Source organism: Kwoniella dendrophila, chromosome 1 (assembly GCF_036810415.1).
Source record: "Kwoniella dendrophila CBS 6074 chromosome 1, complete sequence".
Classification (NCBI taxonomy): domain Eukaryota; kingdom Fungi; phylum Basidiomycota; class Tremellomycetes; order Tremellales; family Cryptococcaceae; genus Kwoniella; species Kwoniella dendrophila.
Genome location: NC_089476.1, coordinates 1,740,768 through 1,766,292, shown reverse-complemented (window position 1 = coordinate 1,766,292; position 25,525 = coordinate 1,740,768). Strand labels below are relative to the sequence as shown.

The window sequence follows — 25,525 nt, the reverse complement described above, 5'->3', positions numbered from 1 at the left end:
ACATTTGATCTCTTTTTTACGGATTGACGACGAAGACGATGAAGACAACGCAGGTGAAAGAATATATCATGTTAAGTAAGAAATACATCCTATATACAAATGAAGCGAGACTAGTAAAATGGAAATCCATGTTATTTGATTACAATGTTTTATATGACTCTTGAGTGTTTTTTATGTTGTTGTGTATGTTGTTGTTGTTTGAGTTTGACAGCCAATGAAATCAACAACCTATGTATGAACCCAACCACCAATTCTTTCTGACCAACTGTGTAAACTATCGATAGGAGTATCCCTTAAAGTTACCCGTTTAGGTACGACCATGCCTTCACCTTCTTCTGAATTTCTTACTTTATCTTCTTTGGTAGATGAAGATACATGTATACCTAATCCTGGTCCACCAACAGTTGTCAAATGAGGTTGGAAACCTTGTTTCTCAAGCGTATTTATCAGTTCGTCCAAAGATACTTGTGGGAATTCTAGTAATAGCAAGCAGAATGATTCATATTAGCTCGACTCTGAAAAGTGAGGGTAGCGAAGAAAGAGTTTGATTACTGACCATCTGGGATCAAAGTTACAGCACATCCGCCACCCCCAGCACCAGTTAATTTAGTGGCAAGACCGAACGGTTCAGCAGCTGTAGCAGCTACTACCATTTCAAGTGAAGGATGAGACACACCAAGATTGGCAAGATGTGAGTGGTTTTCACGAATCAAAGTCTGACAATTTGAGAAAAGGGATTCATCAGTCATGCAATTTGATGGGCACCATAGACTTTCGACTCACCTCTAATCGGTTGATCAATTCTTTTCTTTCTGCGTGGGTTTGTCCACTGAGTAAAGTCGATGCTTCATCACTGATTGATTGAATAGCATCGAGGATCGGATCTACCACTTGAGGTTCTGCGAGTCGTTTCGCGCTTACTCCAGCTACCAAGGTCTTAGTATCTCTTGGTACAAGTGTATTCGTGAGCAAAAGTCGGATGGAAGAGAAACTGTAGTATTGTGTGATGCAGGCGTTAGCATCAATCTACCTGACAAGATGGCCATGCCATGCTGCGACTTACCCGTGTAATCCGTCTAAGCCACCTTTTCTTCCACCAACCGATTTAGTGAAAGCGACAGCACCACCCCTAACTGAAACTGCATTATCAATACCACTTGGAGTTCCATGTAATACTTTCTCAGCTAAGAATGCCCACCCATCAACAATGTTGGTATCACTTTCTGATAATCGTGATTGATTTTGTGCAGGTTTTTCGATATGAGAGTGAGCAATGAGAAGCGATGAAGCTACACAAGTTGAATAAGCGGCTGATGAACCTAAACCTGCAGAAATTGGCAAGTTGGCAGTAGCTGTGAACGTAACGGATGGTCTAAAGAAGTAGATTAGTCAAAACCATGCTCAAAGAAAAAAGTATAACAAATACACAGATGTACTCACGCTTCAGATTCGGCTCCAGCCATAACCATATAAAGGTACAAGTAAGCGATACAAGAGTTCAATCCAGTTTTACCTAATTCACTATGTTCGTGTACTAATTTTTCTATAGCTTGAAGTAAAGCTGGGTCTAAATCTTTATCGGCAACATGTCTATGTGTATTTGAATGAACAGGTAATAAACCCCAAGGTAAACTTGAGATTTCCCATTCTGCTTCTACATTAACATTTGGAACTTCCAAAGCGACTTTACCATCTGATCTTGGTGAAAGTACTGCGAAACATCTAAGATTTACTGAAGATGCAATAGCTGTTACACCATGTACAACAGCATGTTCACCAAATAAAATAACTTTTCCAGGTGCAGAAACTACAATTTCTTCTTCTATGGTTTTGATTTCAGAATTAGGATTAATTCCAAGACCTCTTTTAACGCCAGAAACTAATTTATCCATAACACTTGAATTAGCTTCAGAAGGTCGTTTGAATCCTTTGGCTCTTTCTAATATCCAAGCTTCGGGATCAGATACGTATAATTCAGCTGATTGTGAATGTGAAAGTGGTGAATAAGATAAATTAGGTACAATGGCACCAGCTGATAAGAGGGAATGTTCAAGATCGTCCATGAGATCACGTGGATCTTCGATACCGACACAAAGTCGAATGAGATTTTCAGGAAGACCTCGTTCAGCTCGGACAGCAGCGGAAATAGATGCGTGACTATGCAGCAAATCGATTAATTAGCAAAAATCATCCTGTATTGACCATGACAATGAAGCATATGTGATTGAATTAAGGAAACAAATCAAACTTACGACATCAAACAAGGCATTGATATTAAACTGTTTACAGCTCCGAATGAAACACTAATACCCCATAGTCTAGCACTACCCACAATTCTTTCACTTAAAGCTTTATCACCAGTTACGAAAGATAAAACTGCACCGGCGCCTGTAGCTTGTTTATAATGAATATCTCTTTTTGGATGACTCTTTAGACCTGGATAATGTACTAAGAAGCCTAAAGAATTTAAATACAAAGCAACTAATTGTGAAGTAGCCATTTGTCTATCCATTCTTAATGACATTGTTTTTACACCTCTTAATAATAAGAAAGAATCAAATGGTGCTAAACCAGAACCAACTGAATTGATTAAGAAAGCAATATCTTTACAAATATCAGTTCTTTTCACAGCTATTATACCTGCCATTAAATCATGATGTCCTGATAAATATTTTGTACCACTATCATATACAATATCACAACCTAAATCTAATGGTCTTTGTAAATATGGTGACATCATTGTGTTATCAACAACAACTAAAGCTTCAGGATATAATGATTTAACTTCTTTTGTAATTTCTTCTAAATCTGCTATTTTCAATAATGGATTCGTAGGTGATTCTAATAATACCATTTTTACATTATTAATTTCAGGTTTCAAATGTGGTCTTAATGCTTCTATTTTCGTTGTATCTGCGTGAATTACTTTAACTCCGCCATGTGATCCTAAATATGTTAATAATCTATTGGTACCCCCATACAAATCATCACCTGCTAATACTGTTTCTCCAGGTTTAACTAAACGTAGGATTGTATCGAGACATGTCATACCAGTTGATAAAGCGAATGTTTGAGTAGCACCGTATAAACGAGCAAGGTGATTTTCTGTTTAATTGAAAATAGTATCAAGGATATGATCAGTAATTTGCGATAAGAGATATACCGCTAAACTTACCTAAACCACCCCTTGTAGGGTTACCTGATCGTGTATAATCATATTGACCATCTAAACCTTTGAAAGTAGCAGTCTGATAGATTGGTGTCGAACTCGCTCCATATTGATCTTTTGTATCTACCGAAGCGCATAACGTTGAGAATCTCCAGTTGTCTGATCTTGGTTTGGCTTGCTCTTTGTCGGTTGGAGATACTACCGATTCAGAGTAAATTGAAGTTGCCAACGATGAGTCGGCCGGTGTAGAAGGGGTAGTCATTTTGTGTGACTCCTAACAGGATATTCGTTGTTTTGGTAAGAATCAAAGTACAAGTAAGAGATCAACGCAAAAACAAGGATGTATGTACAAATATGCGACAGAGAATGTTGGATGAATGTCAGTCGACTCGATAATAATAAAGTTATCTAAATTATGGATTTATCATGATAAATGATTATCGATCACACCATATCTTTGGAGTCAGCGTTAAAAACATAATTCCAAATAAAAGGATCAAAGATCACCGAACAACATGTAATTATTCGGCATACTATCACAATTTACCCTTTTCGGTAATTTCTGACATCCTCTATGACTCGTGTCCTATATATCTCTGAATGCATATATATAAACATACATCTCCACATAAATTGACAGCACTATCTATCTTCCAATAATGTATTTCATCTGTCCTCTTGAAGAAGTATCATTGTTTCTACTTGCACGTACTAGCTTTCTACCTACTCAATCTTTCCAGTCATTCAAGTCCGACTTCACCATGCATCAAGTACATATGCAGGTGCAACATGTTGTAAATCAATATTTACGCATTCTACCGAATTCAATAATGGATAAAAGTTTTCATGATGGTATCCTAAAGTATGCGCTTCGCTATGCATTAACAACATCTTTTGACAATAGAGAATCCATTCATGTATATCAGAGTACAATAGGTGAGACGACGATGACTCGACGACAACATGTATCGCGTTGGAGAAAAGATAAATCATTAACAGATAACGAACGCTATAAAATGCTGAATAACTTCAAGCTGAGCCATTAGTAAGCTAAGTAAGATATCACGTATAAGAGATAGCTGGGTCGTTACAAGACAAAAAAATTACTTATACATCCTTGTCGCGTAAGGCAAATGCTCAAGGCACATTCTTTTCAAATGGATTACAGTTATCACCTGCTACGCCATATCCGAGACCCTTCAGGAAGCCAACCACGGAACTTTTTACGATTACTCGGACTCTAAAGTTATAATCGGATCCATCGCCAATTATGACTTGTCATCAAGTAATTAGAGTAATCAATGAACGGTAGAAGGAGAAGTTCATGGGATTCGCTCTTGTGACACCACTGATCACGACTGGGAATTGACCCAATCAGCGTACCATTCCTACGACCAAACGGTGACACAAGGATAATATAGGTTTGTCTGAATAAGCATCGATTTTGTGATATTCAACCGCTATAGCGACTTGAATAGTGTACTCGGCATTTCGAAATGAGGCATGTCTCACTTTGTCTCATGTCAGAAGAGTGCGACATCTATCAAGAATATGACAATGATGACTGTATCAATATCAACGCGAATTACTTTGCCACCTAAAGAATCCAGAATGTGATGTACATACTACTGAAATGTTGACTGACAGAATACTAACGAGGTTGAACGATAAACTTCCATGTTTGATCATGTATTGGTTGGTTACTCTTCTCATCTTATTTTGATGGTTGACATAGCTTCTTTATTATTCCAAGCTTCTTATTGTGTTATATCGAATTTACATAGAATCAGACTCATAATGTCATTTCAGAAGCTCAGAGATCAACAGAACAGTTCCGTGATCACACCTACTCCAGGAATTATCGAGCCAAACGCTCAACAAATTATATACACGAGGATATGTGATATCGTTAATCTCCATCCTAAAGACCGTTACAGCGACGAAGTTAGGGATTTATTAGATATTCCTGCGGCACTTGAAGGTTTACCTTCTTCACCACTCAAGAATGTACCTGTCTTCTTCATTCTTACCGAAAAACCAGATGAAAAAAAATTTACAATCAAAAAATACAAAGTAGAGTTCCATGTTCGAGCTATAAAAGAAGGCGACCACCGTACAGTGCAAGGTATAAAAGAAAAGTTACAGGCTGAAGAGTGGGTTTCGTGGAATGAAATAGGGCATTATCATTTAAAGAAGTTCTGCCAGGTACGTGTCATCATATTCAGCTTATACAGGCTCATTATCCCCCATGAATGGACTGAAAACTGATGGACTTTCGTAGTCGTTAGGGGCCATAGTCTCCATTTTGGGGCCTAAAACCAAAGCTATCAGACCCAAAGTAATAGAACCAGCTATAATTATACTATTTCCAGGACATAAGGAATCACCGATCAGTCATCCATTTACTACTTTTCGTCAATATGATTCTCCGGAGGCCTTTTTATCCGCTCAATCGTATGAATTAGATGAGATTCTAGCTTCTAGAGCTATTTCAAATGAAGCTGCGAGTGAAGAGATGGCATCCGTCTCATTAGGTACAGCCGAAGGTGAAGAGTTAGTTTCTGGCGCTTCAATAACTCATCCAGCACTAATATCAGGTCTAGAAACTCGAGCTGAAATAGCGCATATAGATGAACCCGCAAGCAATGCTGAGTCTTCACCAATTACAGAAGGTGAATCCTTAAATGAAATAGGAGCTGTAGATAATGCAGGTACATTTCCATCAGTATTCGGATATTATAAACCTAGAACGCCACCATCATCGGATACAGATGGTTCACATGTATCCTTCAATAGTCCCATTCCACAACCTGCACTTCCTACATCGCCACCTTTGTCTCCTATTGCTTTGCCTTCACCGCCACTGTTACCTGAGGTAGAACCTGAAAATGATACGTTAAAGCTCATAGAGGAAGAGTTAGCGTATCTTGAAGAAAATGATAAAATGTGTCCTGGATGGAGTGAGCCTCCTCATGGTCTTGAACAAGCGTTAAACTCTGGGTAAGTCTATTCACAGGTCCCACTGTCCTAATACGCATGACATCTCTCGCTGATACAGTGTAATCCTACTAGACCGAAAAAGAGAGTAGTGTCGGAGGAGAAAGATAAATTCGCAGAAGCAGAACATTCGGCACAAAAGCCAAAACAATAATGATTTAGAAAGAAAAATTTGGAATGCTGTCGATACATAGTACATGGACAATCTTGTTTTCACAACGTAATCTAGATGCATGATCACCTTTCTTCGTTTCTACTTGGACTGTGCCTCGCTTCGGCAGCAGCTAAACTAAGTATATCAAGATGATTCAACGTTTGATCTTGGTTTGGTGATTTGATTTTAGTCTGCTGCCTTGACGCTGACGTTGATTCCGAAGTGTGTGAGGTGATGTTAGGATCAAGAGACTGAGCTTGAGGAGATCTATCAATCACTAAATATTGTCCCTCTGTATTTGGACTCAAAACCAAATTCGGTTTTCTGATTGGTGAATGTGAATATGGTGGAGGTCCACCTATATCATCCTCATGATGAGTATTTTCATTGTGATGGATAGAATGAGGATTTATAGGGTAATTGGTATTCGATGTATTATATGGGATTATCGATAATGAAGAATATGGCGAAGGGTGGTAATTATACGAAGGATAATTTGTCGGTAGGAGGACTGAGGGATAAGATGAAGGTGATGTTCCTGATTGATACTGATGTTGTTGATTCTGGTTCTGATTCTGATAATTTACTTCATTGGATGAAGGATATAGAGTCTGATGACCTTGATATCTATCGTTACCACTTATCATAGAACGATTCTGCCAAAAATGCATAGGACGGTTGGGAGAAGTACCACTGATAGGGATCGTATGGCTGAAGCTTGTTAATGGAGGTGGTACTGTATTTAAGCTGTCTGTCTGTTCTCCTGATATGGTGAAGTGCGGTGCAACAGATGATTGTAGATTTTGATCACCTGTCAGATTTCTGGGACCGTTATGTTCGAAAGAAAGTATTGTCGGTGATACATAATTCAAATCATCCTGATGTCCAGGTGGAGTAGAATGAGTATTCGAAAATGAGCTATGTCTTGGCGCTCTGACAATATTTGCTTCCGGAGGAGGTCTTCTCCGTTTCTTAGGATGAGATTGCTCATCTCCGCTTTCTGCTGAAGAATGATTATCGTTGTCGAGATGTTGTATAGGTGAAGATGGTAGCGTAGTATCTTCAATCGGTAAACTATGTGAGACTAGTTCTGGGTTATTTGTAGTGATAGGTGAAGATTGAGCGATTTCTGCACTTTGTACAGCCCCGGGTAGAGTTGAGAGATATTGATTAGTGTCCATAATTGGAGCGTAGATGGGATGCGGTAGGAATGGAAGGGTTGCGGAGATTGTAGGTGAATTGGAGGGAGAGGAGTTCAAGGATGTTAGAGATGATCCAGAATCAACCTTCTCGGCGTTTCCATCAGACCAATCACCAACTGTATCACCATCAGAATCTACCTCTTTCACTCTTTCCGTAGGAGTGGGTGCCACAGCCGGTGGTTGAACAGCTTTAAGCATTTTCAGGTTAATAAATAATTTACCATTCTTTTTCTCTACTAGTGGTTGCGTTTCCGGTTGAACTTTGATCTGTTCCTCTTCAATCACTTTCTTCTTTCTACCTCTTTTAGCTTTAGGTTTTTCCACCTGGCTTTCTTTCGCATTTGATTCTACTGTCACTGATTCATCTGCCATTTCCGCTAATTTCCTCTTTTTAGCTCTCATCTTTTTAGGTTTTGTAACAATGATTTTCTCCCCAACATCTTCTTCTACTACTGGATCAGGTATATCAGGTGAGATTATATCCTTATCATAATCAACTATTCTAATCAGATCGAACGGTGCTCTTGAAACATCTTTAACAGCTTTTTCTATCCAAGCTTGAACGGTCATTTCTCCTGTTCCTTCTGCACCCATCTTATTCTTGATTGATTGTCTTTTAATCTTTCCCCTCGAATCACCTAACAAATGTGCTAGATTCTTCTTTCTTATACAATTCGAACAATTACAGATGTCTTTACACAGAGGACATATGAAAGATCGCGATTCTTCGTCGAAATCGAAATAGTTGTATCTAAAGTAAATCGAGCATTGTATTAGCATAACTGAGCCAATCAGCGGAACATAACTATGAACGCGATGAAAGGATGCTCATGTTAAAGAGGTATCAAAGGAGTAATACAAGTTTTGTTTTGTCCCATTGTTTGAGAAGATCGCATGAATGCAATTGATGATTGTATGCTGAGAAACTTTTGCTTACCGTTTACAACAAGTCTCACAGAAAGTTGCTCTACATATTGGATTCACATTCCTGCATTTCATCTTTGGCTTGTCGGACTTTCTTCTACATTGATGACATGCTTCTCCTTGAATAAGCTGTATTGAGCAAAAAGAAGATCAGCTGAATGTTTGCGAGGCGACCTTTTAGTATGTTAGCTCACAGAATACGCAGATACACCTTCAGGTATGGATTGCTCTACAGGTCTTACATCCATTTCGACCAATTCTCCCCTCTTCCTCATCTCCTTTCTTAATTCTTTTTCCAGTCCTCTCCATCTTCTCCACCTAAACTCTTTGGTTACTCCGCCGATCTCTTCTTCATTATCACTTTCCTCTTGCTGTTGACCTTCGGCGGCGGAAGCTTCAGGTTGAGCCGTGGTGGGTTTTCGTTTCCTGAAACCATATTTCCATCTTCTTGCTTCACCTTCTGTCCAATGTGAACAATCCGTATATTCACCATCTGTTATTCTTTTTTTAAGCTTACGATCACTAGGTATTTCTATACATGCCATAGTATGAGTTTGGCCTTCTGGAGGTAAAGATATTATATAACCTGATCTATCAAGAATAGGTATATCTTTCTTCCTACTTGATCCTGTTGGACGACCTTTTGCAGGAGGAGGAGATTTCCCATTTTCTATATTTATCGTTGATGATTCACCTAAATTATTTTGTGAAGTTGACCGCTCGATACCCAGTTGAGATAGCAAGAACTGATTCTCAAGTATACGTCTTTGACGTTCGGTTTCATCTGGTATATGAAAAGCGATTTGGATCCACATATTCTTGAATTAGCGATGACCTTGAAATATGATCAAAATTCTGCAGAACTAAAGTATAAAGATCCAAAATCAAAAGTTGAATGGCTAGCTTACAGTTTTCCTCATCTTCATCCTCCTCTTCACTTTCTGTCTGTGATTCCAATAAAGACTCCCTTTCATCTTCATCAGCTTCTGACGCTCCTTTCAATCCTATAAGATTAGGCTCAGGAGCGAATTCTACCGCTTTCTCCTTTCCTTTACCCTTTCTGTTGGCCGATGGGGAGCCACTAGACCTACTGACCAGGTCATATACAGGTGCTGATATTAAAGTTGATGTTGGAGATTTACTGGATGATGCTTGCGGTTCATCAACTGCTTGAGCTGATTTTATCGCTGATGTCGATGCCGACGCGTTAAAGGATGTCATATTGTCATGAGGTTTAGGTTATAATAAAATGATTATGATATTTTTCGTTTCAATTGCAAAGCCGCTTTCAAGTTGTCTCCAACGCCTGCTATGATATCAATCAATCAAAACGTAATAATGCAGTTCAAATATGTCGGTTCAAGTAGCAGGATGATGTACTAATACTCACAGAGAAAGAATTACAACAACAAAGCATCATTGAAACCAGCGGAAAGAATTACCTTATTACGTAACATTGCCAAAAAAAACTAAATAAAACCTCCACTTTTCATGTCCACTCGCAACAATTGATAGTAACCTTAATGACAAGAGGCGTAAGAGTACAAGTATTGCCTTTTTATTCCTTCTTCTTTTCCTTTTTTTCTGCTCTTATGTTTCTATCTGACAAAGAAATATAAATATTTCAGATCAGAAAGAATTGTTCTAATCATGTCATTACCCCCTTTATATTCACCTGTTTTCCTCCCACAAACCAAGAGTAATATACTTTGGATGCCTCCTTCGCCGCTATTGAAACCAGCTAGAGATCTAGCTTTACTTGAAACACCACAAAAGTATCAACACAATCTTAGGCAACCTCATGACTTGATTGTAAATGAAGAACCATACTCTTCTTCCGAGATGTCTGATGACAGTCCTACTCCAATCAGACGAGTTCTGAAGGAACCGGCATCCGCCAAGCAGAAAAAACCTCCAACATGGGATGGTAGTAGTCAAGTTCAATACGATCAATGTGAAGTTTTCAGCCATGCTCAGACACTTTCACCAGCTACGGGTGCAGAAGCCAAGGCAGATGATGGAGTTCACATGAAGGATTATACCTTATTCAAATGCGGGGTTGTCAACGCTCCATTTCCTTCGCCTGTCTCAGGCTCCTACAGTTCATTCAAGGCGACCAAGGATTATATGACAGTATCTGGGTCAAAACCCTTCACTGGTATATTTGGTACATCATTGGAAGGTCATACATCAACTTTTGTACCATCAGAGACACTTCCTTCCTTCCCCCCTACTCCAACTGCAGTGCGATTAGGTAAAAGAGAAGCTGAATCAGAGTATTCTGATGACTCTGCCGATAAGCCTAGTCCCGGTAGTTTCTCATCCTGCCTCAAGAGAGGAAGAGAGGACTCAATCATATCAGATACGAAAGCGCCTAAACAAATTCAAATTCTGCCTTTACCATTACCCTCAAAACGATTTAAGAAAAATCCTTCAAAAGCATTACTGATTCCAGTCGAACAATTACCTGTATATGCTTTACCACCTATGCCATATATTGATAACCCAGAATTATTAGAACAAGTGTTTACACATAAAAGTTTATATGGAGTTTCAAGAGGAAAGTTTGAAGATTCCCCTGAAGATCCTTCAAGGGATTATGAAAAATTAGAACATGTCGGTGATTCTATATTAGGTGTTATAGTTACTACTTGGTTACATGAAACTAAACCAAACTTAACCATCGGTACTGCTACAGTAAGTCACCGTTATATAGCTACTGGTAAGTATATCGTAAGCTAATCACTTGACATTCACACTCTATTTTTCTCGCAGAAACTCAAAGCACATCTGGTATCAAACGCAACATTATCGCATTTATCTGGATTATATAATTTACCTCAAAGATTAAGAGGACCTAAAGAGATATTACCTGTTTTAAGAGCTCAAACAGATGTTAGAGCAGCTTTAATGGAAGCTTATATAGCAGGATTATATTTTTCCTACACTTTAGAAATTAGATTAACTGAAAATGGAATTGGTAAAATTGATAAATGGTTAAGAGAAATGTATGAACCATTATATGATTTCTTTTATTCATATATGAAAAAAGAATTTAATCAACATCATTACATTATCGGTCAAACTTTAGATGGAAGGGTGATTTCTGCTGATTCATCAACTGAAAAAGAAAAAGATGAATTGATCAAAATAAATGAAAAATCAATTGGAATGTATGATTTTATTAAACGTTATTGTGATTTACAAGAACCAAAACTAGAATTAAATTGGAAAGAAGAAAAATTTAAAACTAATCAAGGTAGTTTATGGAGAATTAAATGTTTAATTGATGGTTTTGAATTATCTGAATCAATTAGACCTTTTAGAAAATTAGCTCAAAATGTAGCTGGTTATGAAGCTGCAAAAAGAATAGGTTTACTTGTAAGTTTCTTTTCATCAAGTGAAGTCTCTTACATCGCTCATCTTCGATTTTTCACTCTTTTTATTCAGGAATCTTGAGACTTCTCATGATGATATCTCGAAATCAGAATATGTATTATATAAATGCTAACGACCTAGTCTTGACTCAGGATGAATTTCAAGATATTCAAATAGAATCTGCTTCTATGCCTGGTTCTGACTATTAACGATACCGCGTTCCCTCAAAAATAATTTGTAAGATATCGATCATGTATGTTTCGTGTTCAAATGAATCACTCTGTCCCTGTTTATATGTATGTTGCCGAATTACTCTGTCCGTATTAATGTGTATATGACCAAGTGACCTGAATAAAACTATTTATATGTTATGCATCTTGTATGTAAAATTGAATGCGGTCTCGACATTACTCATGAAATATTATATGTTGATGTCCCATTGAGGAAATATATGGAAACAATATACACATAGGAACAAGACTTACAACAGGTATATAGACAAGTACAGAAGGATATACACGACGAAGAAGTGACTAAAGCTTGGCGAAAGAAGTTTTACACCTGATCTCCACTAACAGATTGAGAATGTAATATCCTGTATAGTAGGGTTGGCCCTTTTTTATGAATGACAACCTTCACACAGATGCTGTTTAGACATTTACCTGTTTAGACATTTACCTACCAAGAAATGGTATTTGGAAATCAACCGGATATTTGTGATCTTCACTCTGAATACTTCAGAATTTCAACCAAAAAGTCAACAAATTTTAACCTAATTTATTCAATTCCCTCTTAGCTTTACCTAATTTCCTACCAGTCTTATCAACACCAGATTCAATTTCATCTAATAATTCATTTTGTTCATTTATCTCTTGATTAATCTCTTGACCCATTTTCTTTTGTTTCTGTAATAATTTCGATAATCCTTTTAATTGTTCATCTTGATCATTCATTTTTATTGATTGTAATTGTAATAAACCTCTATCTTCTAATGGTCTAGTTTCTGATGTTTCTTGTGGAGGTATAGGTGATTTAGCTCCAAATACTCTACCTACATTAGGTTGTTGGTGTTGTGAGTATCCTCCAGGAATGGAATTCAATGAACCGTTATTTGAATTACTACTAAATAAAGATCCATTTTCTGATGATGATAATTTCGAAAATCCAGAATTGGTTATACTACTAGAAGTAGATTCAGCATTAGCAGAAAAATTCGTTCTAATTCCAATTTCAGACATTTTAGTTAAAGTTTGTTTTTCAATTTTTAATTGATCAATTAATTCTTGTCTTCTTTTCTTTTCACCTTGACCTAAGATTTTACTTAAATTATTCTCTAAAGCATTTTCTAATTGATCTATTCTAAATGAAATTTCTTTTAAAATTTTTTTAGATTCAATTGAAGATGATCTAGATCCAGATGAATCACCCATTTTAGCTAATGTATCTCTTTTTAATAAAGATGATCTTGCTAAACGTAATTGATTTTTAATAGATTCAAATTCTATTAACCATGATTGTGATGTAAATATCAATTCCCTTTGTATATCATTACTTGACGATGTACGATTATGTGATGTTGATGATGATGATGGATTAGGATTATTACTTGGTACACTTAAGAAATCTTTAAATCCATATGATTGTCTAAATGATGGATCTTTTGATGTTAAGATCAATACTAAATATTGTTCTAATACTATACGCCTTTCACGTATTAGCTAAGCCAGATCAAGATCACTATTATCAGTTCTGCCAGTACTTAGTTTGAGAGCGATCAATGACGAAACTTACTTTCTCATCACCGACACCTTTAATTAGACTCCAGTGTTTACTAGGTAAATTACCTGGAGGTGATTTCCCTACCGAAGATTTCAATTCTGAATCTAATGAAAGGAAATCTGAATACCGTCTTTTCACCGTCCATGTTCGTATTGGAGTCGATACTATGAGGGATATGCAAAGTGGTTCAGCCAGGTACATACTAGTGGATGAGGGTTAGTCGAATAAGATGACATGTGTTGAGAGGTCATTGTGATAATTTTGTCTTGTTTGATTGGACTTCCCTCCAAAATCAAACCCCATAAAAAACCAAAAACACTTTTCTTTGAATGACACCTCAGGTGAAAGCAGATGAAAGAACAGAAATACTCACTCTGTATCACATAGACAACATGCGATTTTGGTGTATCAACAACTTCAGTCGATATTATCTTTATACTTTGAATATCTGACATGATTCAACACCGCTTATGACTGGATGATTGATATTTCCAAGCTGAATCAAAATATTAACAAGATACTGTATTATTGACTTTGAATCTTGATCGATTAGGAAAGACCCCTCGTAGAATTGTTGATTGTTACCGTACTATCTTTCAATCTCAGGATCCGTTCCTTCCCCTTGACTGTTGGTGATGATCTAAATGATCTAAATCAAAATAATAACGTGAATTTTCGAACGCGCCGATAAATTGTTGCAGAGGGGAATGATGTCGATTTACAAGTTTATCCAAAACTGTCTCATCTCACTGCGTTATTATACAATTGGATTGATGTGGTATGAATAAAAGCAAGATACGTTGCACAAATTGCAATCTCGACTGAAGTGCATCTGAGCGTCAAAACATTATTCTATAATGGTCAGGTTAATCATCATGTTTCAAACGTCATCGGTAATACCCGAAAAGGTAAATTCTTATGATTCTGTGACAGTCGCTGTGGTATCTCCTTTATTGCATCTTCTTTTCAAGATCAAGTTCTTCTTATTGTCTATTCCATGACTGGTCGCACGATACGCGAGCTCACAGGAAGCAATGAAATGTATACATCTCAAATAAGATTACCACCCGACCTATGCAATGCTATATGATATAGGCTACATCTTCACTACAACAACATCTTTGCAATGATTTGCCCCCTAGTGCATCTGCAACCGATCAACCTGAAACTTTGACACTCTCAATACCATTGGTCACTGTTTTTACATCATCGTCATCCTGTGCTTCAGCATTCTCATCATCATATCCATCAGGTCGAGTGTCATCTTCTCGCTATATTTGATGACACAAAATCCATTAGCGTTTATTCCCACATTAGAGGAACATTGTTGTAGGAATAAAACCTACATATCTAGCCAACATTCTACTAATATCCCAATCTTCTTCACCTTCATCTTCATCTTCATATAATTCACCACCAAATTCAAACATATCTTTACCTGTCATACCTGTCATTTTACCTGCTGCTCTTTGTGTAGCTTTAGCTTTTTCTAATGCTTCTTGTTCAGCTTGCTTCTTCTCCACTCTCGTCTTCTTCCAATGCGCGAATGATTCAGGTGTTACCGGGGTTAGAGGGGCTTTGAGTTTATGTCGCTGTATAGTGGGGAAGAGATGCGTGTTAAGTGAAAGTTGGGCAAATCGATGGTACGAGGTGAACGATGGATTATATTATGTGTGAGAGAAGGAAGAAAATAAATCAGCAAACAGCCAAAACTGTATCGGTATGAGGGTACTCGGCAAACTCACCTCGACTTCCAAGAATTCTTCAATTGATATCTTATCTTTCTTAGCCGCTTCTGCTGCTGCTTTCTTTTCTGATTTCAGTACAAATCCGGGTGGTAAAGCGTGTCGATACATGCATTTATCACCTCCATTTGGCTAAAATTCAAGTTATCAGTATTTAAAATGCATTGCTGAATGAAGCTCGCGACAGAGTGGAGAAAGGCAACATACACATTCCCAGCTATTAAGTGAATGCAAGTCAGCATAGTCTCATCTATATTGCGGGGGACTCATCACTTACAACCAACCATATTTCTTATCCTCAATAGCCTGGACGAAGTATTTACACACAATCTGCGTAGAAAAGGTTACGATTAGTATCCACACGCCAAAGAGAATCAACAAATTACTCACATCAGTTGCATTGGTCTGTTTCTTCTCGTTTTGTGTAACGACATTCCTCAATTTCTCTTCATCCCAAGTATCCATAGTATCTATTTGAACAAGAACATTAATCAGAGGGCGACTTCATTTTGATCATCAATAATTTGGTCTGTAAATGCAACTACAACTCACCAGCATTTTTCTGTGCTCTTGCATCCTCATAAATATTGAGTTTTTCAACCTTTCGTCCAACGTTCAAATCGTGAGAGAATTTACATTTATTACCTGTAAATATTTAATCGTTAGCTGACTTGGGTAGATATCCAACTCTACACACTTCAAGCTAACGCACCCTTAGCACAATGTCCATTCTTGAAGAAAACACATAGTACCTATTATGAGGGATAACACAATCAGTTCTATTCTCGACGAATCGTGCTGTATTACCGCGATAATAGCTTACAGTCTTTGGATCTACAGGTATAAGATGATATGTAATGTCAGTTGGATCCTTGATGCATATAGATGTTCATGATCATGGAATGCAATAACTGACCCGTTCCAAATGGTACTTTTTGTACTTGAGCATGACCGAATAATTCAGCTTCCATCTTCTTTTTAGCCAAAGCTGTAGCTTTAGCTTCTTCTTTCTTGGCTTTTTCAGCTTCTTTTGCTTTCTGGATTCGTGAAACAATCATCAATTAGCTGCATCTCAAACATGTTGAGCAGTATCATATGTTCTGAATACTATTGCAAAGACTTACATCTTCTTTTGATTTACCTCCATCAGCTTGTTGTTTTTGAACTGTCGCTATATACTTTTGTACTTTTGTTGATTTATTTTTGTTTTTCATCCCAAAAGTCTACATAAAAAAGATTTCATCATGTCAGCGCAACGTAATTTCACTACATTATCATTCACAGTATTGGTTATAGCATTCCAACAATTTCAAGCTGATCTAATAGCTGATCAGACGATCAATCAATCTGCAAAGTTGTGGGATCAACCAACCTTGTCATCTTTTGGTGCTTTCTTTGGTGGCATTTTGAGCTAACTTCTCTTCTTTACGTATATGCCGAGCAGAAAGGTGAGGCTAAAGATGATTTCCGAGCTTGTATCAAATGATATACAAGCTCTTTTTTCAATGTTGACTGTTTTTCAACAAGTATCTGTTAGATGTAGCTGAACATGAAAAAGGAGCAAATTCAGACTTGAAATATCAAAATCGTCACTTTGCCAGATGCAGGTTTAAGCGGCAAATCTGATCAAACATATCAGGCTCTCGTCATACGCTTAGCCAGTATCAGGGTGACACAGATCTCTTTCACACCACGTGAAATGAACATTAATCATCAAAATCGAAAAAGATGACGCGACTTGCTTTTCCTTCCTTTGCTTTTACTTTTACTTTCGTTTTTAGTATATTTCTTTCCTCTTTTCTGCATAAAAGTATATAATGAAATATAGATCATATACTATATATATATATATACACCAGAGTGAATCAAAATGCAGTCCTTTTCTTTCCTTTACTATCTTATCTATCATATAGTATATAAAGTTTATTAGAAGACCAATAACATACTCATCCATATTAACTAGATCGTCATGGCTCCCAAAAAAGAAGTGAAAGAGAAACAAGTGAAAGGCGATGAAGGTGAGCTGCGTCTTTCGATGTTTTCGCATTTTAAGCGGCAAAAAGCTGACAATCTACTCTCTTTGCAGCCGAAGAAGTAGGTTGAGCTACTTGAACAGTACCGACGTGAAGCTGATCATTTCCCTCTTAGATGGTGCTTAATTATATGAAAGAGGTAAGCTGAGTGTCTCTGAGATTTTCGAGCGGAAACTTACTATATTATCTTAGACCAATAGACCTTTCGCAAACGGTATATCCTCCTTCAAACTCATTTCTCACGTCATTTACTTTACTTACACATATTTACTGATCAACGATCATATGGCTAAATGTTTTATCCTTCTTAGCCGATGTTTCCGCCAACCTAAAAAATAGAGTACCTAAAGCAGCTGCTGTTAAAGTTCTCGCTACCCTCGCTGGTGAATACTTTGCTACTCGCTCTTCCCTCTCTCAACTTTGAGTATAAATCCAGAGACCCTTTATTCCTCTTACTTATCCCTCCCATCGTATCGTCGAGAACGCTATACTAATTCTCCATCGCAGAGAAAGGTCAACTCACTGTTAAGCCATATGGAAAACAGCTCATCTACTTATACAATCAGGTAAGCTCACCATTAGGATCTTCTTTACATATCCTGCTCAAGCTTACCCTACATCATAGTCCCTGCTCGATGTTCTCGATCCCGCTGCCCTTGCTTCCGTAGACGCGGAAATCAAGGAGACCAAAGATGAACTGGAAGAAAAGAGGAAATTGTTGAAGAACTTACAATCTGGTAAGCTACCAACATGGACGATTTGTGGCTTATGCACTAATCACATACAAAATAGAACTCGCAAGTAAAGAAGCTTTACCTAAGACAAAAGATCTTTCCTTTGAGATTAAACGTATTCAAGCAGAGGTAAGTTTGAACGAAGGATGCAGTGGAATACCTTACTACAGGTCTTTATGAAGCATAAGGTGAACAGCTAATCTAATGCTTTTGCTTTAGAACGAGATCACACTCAAAGCTCTCTCACCTTTCCGTGGTACCGCAGATGGAGAAGCTGCTGTTAATCCACTTTCTGCTGAGGAAACCAAGAAGATTGATGTAGAGTTTGCTAAATGGAGAAAAGAATGGGTTGACAGAAGAAGGGTTTATAAGGAGCAAGTCCTCCCATATCTTCATTTACGTCCTCTCACATTATTCTACCAACGATTGTTCAACCCGTTTATACTTTAGAGCTGACCGAACATTGTCCTTTCAGTTTACTCGGTATGCTCACTGAAGGTGGTCAAATTGATAATGTGGCTTCATTTGAGGAAGATCAAGGTATAAATCCAGATGATGATGATGCGAAAGAAGTGGAACAAGGTGAATTTGTTAAGATCCCGCTTAAAGCTATAGCTGGTGCTACAAGGAAGCCGGCGAGTGTTCAGAAAGCGGTCAATGGTAGTAATGGTAATGCTGGACCTGGACCAAAGAGAGCCGCATCTAATGCTGTTTCGGAAAGTCCAGAAAAAAATTCAGAAGAAGGTAGTAAGAAGAAGAAAGCGAAGAAAGCATGATACAACCCTATCTTGCTCTATCATCTCTCAAAGTGTTCCGTCGGGATCATTAGTTTGAGTCTGCTTTGATAAGATGAGGTTATATTTGGCGGATCTGCAGAAGTGTGGCATCAGTTTATGCTTAGAAATGTTATATAATGTCGTGATCGGACTGTGTATAATCCATATTGGAAGTAGTCATCAAATGAATTTTTATGTTATTGCTAACAAATGGTGAGGTAATCATAAGCACTCAGCTGAATGTAGCAATGTTTCCGACGCAAAATCATTCCAGGTTTCCGTTGGTAATTTACTCTTTCTGGTTGTTCAAGATGATGATTATCTATCGCCATCGGTCATGTTAACATGATGTTCACCTGCGGTCACGATGCTAGACTTCTCATGTCAGCCATAAATGAGATTTTTGCAGTCATGAATAAACCCAATAAGAATCTAATCTAAAGTTGTAGATCCATTTCAAGTTATGAGAACCGGTTGTTATATTACCCTTAACCATTTTCACTTATCTTGATAATCAAGGTGAAAAAGTTATGTAAAATTCGGAAAACCCTGAAAGTGGCATAACCACTGTACGAGTAGCTGATAAAGAAGTTGATGGCGTCGGTGCAAGTATGAAAATATTGCTCTCGAGATGGATAATGCAGGGGGCTGAGTAATGGAGTCAGTATCGGATCGCTTGCTGGGTCAATTTCACCCAGTTTCGAAGTTAACAGAGGTGGAGTTATAAATGTGAGTTGATGATTAATCATGATCGTAAGATCACACCTTGAATTCGAGCTCAAACTGATTGAGTTATAAGGTATAAATATCAGATACTTTCCTGATATGTAAAGTGTTTTTCCATCTCTCATCTCAATTTCGTCCAACAAATATTTGGAGGGCTATCAAAGTCAATCATATTATTGATACACCTTCATCATCATTTCAAAGAATACAAGAGTTTAACCTTCAATTCCTTGAACAATATAATCCAAGAACTTCAACAACAATATGACGGTAACGCAAGAGAAACAAGATAGAAAGATTACTACTAAATCTGCAGCTTTCTTTGAGGCTGTAAAAGTAAGCTGAGTCTCTCATTTCATTGCTCCCTTTTTTCGTTTACAGTGATAAACCCTTGACTACACTGTATAATCCAAATCCATTAATTTGTTATATATATAATTGATAATGTTTTAATGTTAATCGAGCAATTCCTTCTATTATGATACATAGACTAGAAGATCGAACTATAACATCACAAATGAATCACCATTAACAAATGAACAATTACAAGAAATCATCGAACAAGCAGTTTTACATACACCAACTGCGTTCAACAGTCAAACTTCTAGAGCTATTTTGATTGTAGATAAAGAGAAAAATGATCAAATTTGGGAAATCGTTAAAAAAAGATTTATCGAAAGTTTAATTGATAGTAAGTTTCAATTAATCTACTCTTCCCTTACTTCAAGATTCATCTTATTATCAGTATTTATGTTCAGTCTTATGACTGATTTCATCATCTTTGAATAAATTTTCATCAACCAATAGAAAATATGCAAGCTTTTTGGTCAAATCATATTGATAATTCATTCAAAGCTGGTTATGGTACAGTAATTTTCTTTGAGGATCAAAATATCATCAAACAATTTGCTAGTGAAAAACTACAATACGCTCAAGTGAGTTGTTCTTTTTTTTTAATAAGTTTTGAGAGGTGCTTTGTTTCGATAACATTGGACTGATTTGTATTTTGAAAACTTACTCATTTCAAATAGGAAATCCCAATTTGGTCAGGAGAATCTTCAGCTATGTTACAATATATTGTATGGTCAGCTTTGACCGTAGAAGGTTATGGAGCTTCCCTACAAGTAAGTCCCCTTTCCGGTCTCATTTATCTGTTTAGCTGGATGTTGATCATGAAAATATCTATGGTAAATAGCATTTCGCAGGTTATACACCTCACGTAAAAGCTGATATCAATGATTTCCTTGAAATCCCAAAACATTGGAAAGTAAGTCTTGATAGAGTACTATTCCAACGTCCCTTTCTTTCTGCTACTGTGAAGTAGCATTCAAATTGTACGATCTAAGTTATCCAAACAAGGATACGGAGGCGCTAATTTAGGATTTATCGTTGGTTATCATAGAATACAGCTATGATGCCTTTTGGTTTGAAAAATGGACCACCAGGTCACCCTGGAGCAACAAAACAATTTGGACCTATCGAGGATAGAACTAGATTCATCTTCAAGGATAATGATACTGTCGTTTAAGGTTGATCGTGTGAGTTACCCATGACGTCCAACATGTGGTGAAAGCTCCTAGATTATCGGATTCATCGAGTTTTCAGAAAATCAAGTGGATTTGATTTATATGCGGAATCAGTACGATAGATACACGAAGATGTTAGAGTAAGTTAGAAGATTACAGTTTATATTATATGAATGTCCTATTATTTTCAAGTTCAGACGTAGTATGACTGAATAGCAGATATTTCACCGCAACATAGAATGCAGAGTGTCAATCAACTGTGTAGATCCTCCAATCGTATCATGAGCGGATGAGTGGTTATTATTCACCACCTATAATACTGTATGAACTATTCATCACGCATCTTTGTCATTGCTAATCTTACACACCCGCCGTTCAAAGTACAGTGCTCGGTATTCTGCCAACAAAGACCGAACAAAAGAGATGTAACTATATCATCCAAAAATTTCATCTGATTATGTATATGTCTTATCAAGAAACCAGAAGAATTTAAGGGTTTTCAACTTATCAACATTTTCTTACTATCTTGCCCTGAAGCTTGAAACTACCATCGGAAAGTCAATAATAACATCCGATGGAAATGAAAGTGAGATTTGCTAATGATGATGTGATTGAAATTGGTGATCATCATGTATATCAAGGCTATCGTTAAGTTGTAATGAAAATGATAGATGCTACTTTGGACGACGTGTTTCGGTCGAAAAAAAAAATGTATATATAGCTAAACAGCTTTAACAATTAGGTTTTAAAAGTAAACGATGAAAGTTATTCATAAGTTGATACTGTCAATTTGTATTTTACTTGTTGCTTTTATTTTAACTATTACAGAATTATCCAATATTTCATCTCTAACAAAGTTATATACAACTACTTCAAGAGTTTCGTCAATCAATTCTTCTTTAAAACCTATAGCATCTATATTAAATCTCAACGTAAACAACAGAAAAATCAATACAATGTCTAAATCAACACAATTTTTCGAAGCTGTCGAAGTGAGTTTCTTTTTTTTTCCCTGTCTATGCTATTTTTCAATCACATTTTACTTGATACGTTGTCATCTTTGATCGATAAATTGGAATGGAACTAACAATGTTATATAATCATACAATAGCATCGACGATCATATTATGGTATTACAAAAGAATCACCTTTATCAAATGAACAATTAAAAGAATTAATTGAAAAATCAGTTAAACATACACCTACATCATTTAATTCACAATCTTCCAGAGCTGTTTTAGTTACTGGTAAGAAGAATGCTGATTTATGGGATTTAATCTTAAAATTACATTTAAAAACTTTAGATGGTGATAGTGAGTTTGATGATATCCCATTCTTTTGACATTTGATGATTTATTTTCTATTTCCATCAAGATTATCATCAGAAGCTAATCAACCGATTGTTTCTTGTTTCATTTCTCGATTAATTAGAGGAAAAAGAAGCATACTGGACAGATAAAATCCACACTCAATTTAAAGCTGGTTACGGTACTGTAATCTTCTTAGAAGATCAAAATGTTATCAATGAATTTTCAGGTAAAATGCCTTACCTTTCAACAGTGAGTATGAATTAGATAATCATTGATACACTATCTTCTCATTATATCATATTGACGAGAAATCATATTTTGATTACGAAAATTAGTTGTTCCCGAGATGGTCTGAAAATTCTTCAGGTATCTTACAATATATCGTTTGGACTGCTCTAGAAGCTGAAGGTTATGGAGCTTCTTTACAAGTGAGTATTCGAACATTAGAGAATCGGTTTCGGAGTTCATACATATATGTATTGCAGAGCTAAATCAATCCCAATAGCATTATGGCTCATTTGTACCAGAAGTCGAAACTGAAGTAAACAAATTCCTTGACCTTCCTTCACTCTGGAAAGTGAGTTTTATTTTTGTTTTCTCAGCTACCTAGACTTCATACTTACTAATTCAATATTAAACCTGCACCCATCATCTCACTCAGAACATTGCCATTCTTCCTTTCGGTAAACCATCTGGTCCACCAGGTCAACCAGGCAAAGATAAAACTTTCCAACCCATCGAAGAAAGAACTAGATTTTTCTTAGATTAAATATCTCATATATCAGAATGTAATCGTGATAGTTGGATTGTCAGCCCTATAGATATATCGAAAGGCAAACTATTTGAAACGTTTTCGGAAATCGGGATAATTGTAAGGGCTATTGATTATGTAGATTGTTGTGATAGAAATTAGAAAAAATATATACCTAGAAGTCATGAATTTCATAATGCTATCCTTAACAAGGCGAATTGCACGTTTTGACAGCCGCATTTCATAAGAAAATGGAGACAATCTCTTATTTCTAAGAACAAAGCTCAAACCCGTCATGTCTGCTTCAGGTCACGGCTTTACCGGGAGCATCCATAGGGTCCCTGTATGAACTCAGACTAAACTTCTTACCGAATCTCTGATCGTTGGGTCAGATCAAAACTTAAGCCTTTCCTTGTACTCTGCTAGTTAAACAGGTATAATTTCACTTGCATTGTCTACTGGACCGAATTGATGCATAAATTCCCAGAAATTGACTAAATAATCGTATTCATAATTCTAATCTAATTATATGCAGAAGGTCGATTGGCAAATGCCATTATTCGTCCTACACCAAATTAAATCACGCCAGCTTCTTTCATCTTACTGACTAATTCATCAACGGATTCCACCTAGTTAATAGAATGGTAAGTGATAGGTTCTGCACTGTGATTTGTGGTAAGATAACTCACTTTACCACCACCTTGTCTCTTTTGAGGTTCAGATACTGAGATTGTTTCGAATCTAGGAGTCTATTAGGAAAAGTATTAACAACACATATCAGCATTAGCATGATTTATCCCATTTGGCGCAGACAGGGGTTGGAATAATTGACAAAATGTGATATAGTGTGATTCTAGCGAAAAACACGATAATCTATTGTAAAGAAACCAAAGAAGACCAAACATACGAAATCAAGACCCAAGTCTTCAGGTTTGAAAGTTTCGATCTTCTTCTTTTTAGCTTTCATGATGTTTGGCTATATTATGAGCGACAGAAGTCAGCTTTTCAATGATGTCCAGTAAATACGCAATATCAAGCTTACCAAAGAAGCGTATCGAGGTTCTGATGAGTGTCATAATTCGTATTTAGCCATGTACTCCAATCGAGAGTTGATTCAATCGGTTCTGGGATTATTGAATTACTCACCATTTAATCTCAAATCAGTAGTCACAATTAAAGGTAATTTAGATTCGATTTTTTCTAAACCACCATCAATTTCTCTTGTAACTTCAATTTTTGAACCATCTTGATTTATATCTAATTTTGATGCAAAAGAACCTTGTGACCAATTTAATAAACCAGCTAACATACCACCTGTTGAACCTGAATCATCATCAATTGCTTGTTTACCCATTATAACTAAATCAAATTTTTTATCTTGAATAATCTTTTTTAATGCATTTGCAACTGATATAGGTTCAACTACTGTATTTTCAGGTACAATTATATGTATACCTGTATCTGCACCCATAGCTAATGCTGTTCTAATTGTATCTACAGCTTTAGTAGGTCCAATTGAGATAGCTGTAATGTTGTCAACTTTGGTTGATTTCTTTTCACGTAATCGAATTGCTTCTTCGACAGCTATTAATGGTCAAAGCATGTACAATCAGCTTATGTCGCTTGTCGAATTGCCCTTTCCTTTAGGTACTAGCTGCTGCAGAAGCAGAACTTACCAATTTCGTCGAATGGGTTCTGTTCAGATTCACTACATTAGCTGATGTGTACTGCTAGAAGAATACAGCTAGATACATACCATAGAATGCTTGACATTGGTATCAACGCTTTTCCCGTCAGAAGCCACTCTAATTTTACTGCAGAAACACATCAATCACTTGATCAGAGAACACCCTCAGCCGATTGAGGTAAACTTACACGGCATAATCGATAGACCTTTTAACGGGTACGAGGATATTGACTAATCTTGGGACAGTAGGTCTCATTGTGCTTCTATCTAGTCCAGGTTTTATGCGGGTGAAGGGTATAAAAGTAGAATGAAGATATAGTAAGATGATAAGAACGATAATCAGATAGAAATGTAGATGATATCGACGATTCTATACAAGCGCTGTTGTATGATTAAGTTCACCATTGAATATATCGGCTTTTCCCATCACATCCTTACCGACGTTTAATCCTATATTCACCTGACTTACTTTGACAGCTTACGTAACATATTACCCCACCCGTCATGTCGTCAACCATGCATGATGTAAATTAAAGGAATGCGTTGAACACGAAGACGAGGTGAAGTGCACGGTGATGATAACGATAACGACAATAACCATATTTCGTTGTTTTGCCTCTTTATCCTCTTTATT

General features: G+C 36.8%; 10 protein-coding genes across 10 annotated transcripts; 5 read left to right on the top strand and 5 right to left on the bottom strand.

The window, feature by feature from the left end:
• Positions 1–228: 228 nt before the first annotated feature.
• Positions 229–3,431, bottom strand: L201_000632 (cystathionine beta-lyase; the record flags this gene model as incomplete). Its single annotated transcript, XM_066216432.1, has 7 exons — positions 229–476; positions 557–716; positions 784–991; positions 1,064–1,372; positions 1,441–2,157; positions 2,253–3,105; positions 3,176–3,431. The coding sequence occupies 7 exons, from the start codon at positions 3,429–3,431 to the stop codon at positions 229–231; spliced, it is 2,751 nt and encodes a 916-aa protein (XP_066072529.1).
• Positions 3,432–4,966: 1,535 nt separating this feature from the next.
• L201_000631 (uncharacterized protein) lies at positions 4,967–6,320 on the top strand (the record flags this gene model as incomplete). The annotated part of the gene is made up of 3 exons (XM_066216431.1): positions 4,967–5,374; positions 5,451–6,169; positions 6,242–6,320. The coding sequence occupies 3 exons, from the start codon at positions 4,967–4,969 to the stop codon at positions 6,318–6,320; spliced, it is 1,206 nt and encodes a 401-aa protein (XP_066072528.1).
• An 83-nt stretch (positions 6,321–6,403) lies between these two features.
• Positions 6,404–9,667, bottom strand: L201_000630 (uncharacterized protein; the record flags this gene model as incomplete). The annotated part of the gene is made up of 4 exons (XM_066216430.1): positions 6,404–8,273; positions 8,460–8,575; positions 8,641–9,230; positions 9,355–9,667. The coding sequence occupies 4 exons, from the start codon at positions 9,665–9,667 to the stop codon at positions 6,404–6,406; spliced, it is 2,889 nt and encodes a 962-aa protein (XP_066072527.1).
• A 429-nt stretch (positions 9,668–10,096) lies between these two features.
• L201_000629 (uncharacterized protein) lies at positions 10,097–12,033 on the top strand (the record flags this gene model as incomplete). Its single annotated transcript, XM_066216429.1, has 3 exons — positions 10,097–11,143; positions 11,222–11,827; positions 11,977–12,033. 3 exons carry the CDS (start codon positions 10,097–10,099, stop codon positions 12,031–12,033), a joined length of 1,710 nt encoding a protein of 569 aa, XP_066072526.1.
• Positions 12,034–12,591: 558 nt separating this feature from the next.
• Positions 12,592–14,058, bottom strand: L201_000628 (uncharacterized protein; the record flags this gene model as incomplete). The annotated part of the gene is made up of 3 exons (XM_066216428.1): positions 12,592–13,542; positions 13,616–13,767; positions 13,977–14,058. The coding sequence occupies 3 exons, from the start codon at positions 14,056–14,058 to the stop codon at positions 12,592–12,594; spliced, it is 1,185 nt and encodes a 394-aa protein (XP_066072525.1).
• Positions 14,059–14,760: 702 nt separating this feature from the next.
• On the bottom strand, positions 14,761–16,753 carry L201_000627 (uncharacterized protein; the record flags this gene model as incomplete). The annotated part of the gene is made up of 12 exons (XM_066216427.1): positions 14,761–14,874; positions 14,950–15,195; positions 15,349–15,480; positions 15,556–15,565; positions 15,626–15,678; positions 15,739–15,818; positions 15,901–15,993; positions 16,061–16,100; positions 16,172–16,182; positions 16,265–16,385; positions 16,473–16,571; positions 16,721–16,753. 12 exons carry the CDS (start codon positions 16,751–16,753, stop codon positions 14,761–14,763), a joined length of 1,032 nt encoding a protein of 343 aa, XP_066072524.1.
• Positions 16,754–17,317: 564 nt separating this feature from the next.
• Positions 17,318–18,891, top strand: L201_000626 (uncharacterized protein; the record flags this gene model as incomplete). Its single annotated transcript, XM_066216426.1, has 10 exons — positions 17,318–17,366; positions 17,435–17,442; positions 17,497–17,520; positions 17,574–17,595; positions 17,693–17,764; positions 17,889–17,947; positions 18,007–18,118; positions 18,174–18,244; positions 18,335–18,489; positions 18,591–18,891. 10 exons carry the CDS (start codon positions 17,318–17,320, stop codon positions 18,889–18,891), a joined length of 873 nt encoding a protein of 290 aa, XP_066072523.1.
• Positions 18,892–19,881: 990 nt separating this feature from the next.
• L201_000625 (uncharacterized protein) lies at positions 19,882–21,145 on the top strand (the record flags this gene model as incomplete). The annotated part of the gene is made up of 6 exons (XM_066216425.1): positions 19,882–19,953; positions 20,107–20,308; positions 20,425–20,552; positions 20,649–20,741; positions 20,813–20,884; positions 21,020–21,145. 6 exons carry the CDS (start codon positions 19,882–19,884, stop codon positions 21,143–21,145), a joined length of 693 nt encoding a protein of 230 aa, XP_066072522.1.
• A 954-nt stretch (positions 21,146–22,099) lies between these two features.
• Positions 22,100–23,222, top strand: L201_000624 (uncharacterized protein; the record flags this gene model as incomplete). Its single annotated transcript, XM_066216424.1, has 6 exons — positions 22,100–22,135; positions 22,255–22,456; positions 22,575–22,702; positions 22,789–22,881; positions 22,959–23,030; positions 23,115–23,222. 6 exons carry the CDS (start codon positions 22,100–22,102, stop codon positions 23,220–23,222), a joined length of 639 nt encoding a protein of 212 aa, XP_066072521.1.
• A 557-nt stretch (positions 23,223–23,779) lies between these two features.
• Positions 23,780–25,147, bottom strand: L201_000623 (uncharacterized protein; the record flags this gene model as incomplete). The annotated part of the gene is made up of 8 exons (XM_066216423.1): positions 23,780–23,833; positions 23,894–23,953; positions 24,112–24,180; positions 24,247–24,266; positions 24,351–24,788; positions 24,881–24,899; positions 24,961–25,018; positions 25,080–25,147. 8 exons carry the CDS (start codon positions 25,145–25,147, stop codon positions 23,780–23,782), a joined length of 786 nt encoding a protein of 261 aa, XP_066072520.1.
• Positions 25,148–25,525: the final 378 nt, after the last annotated feature.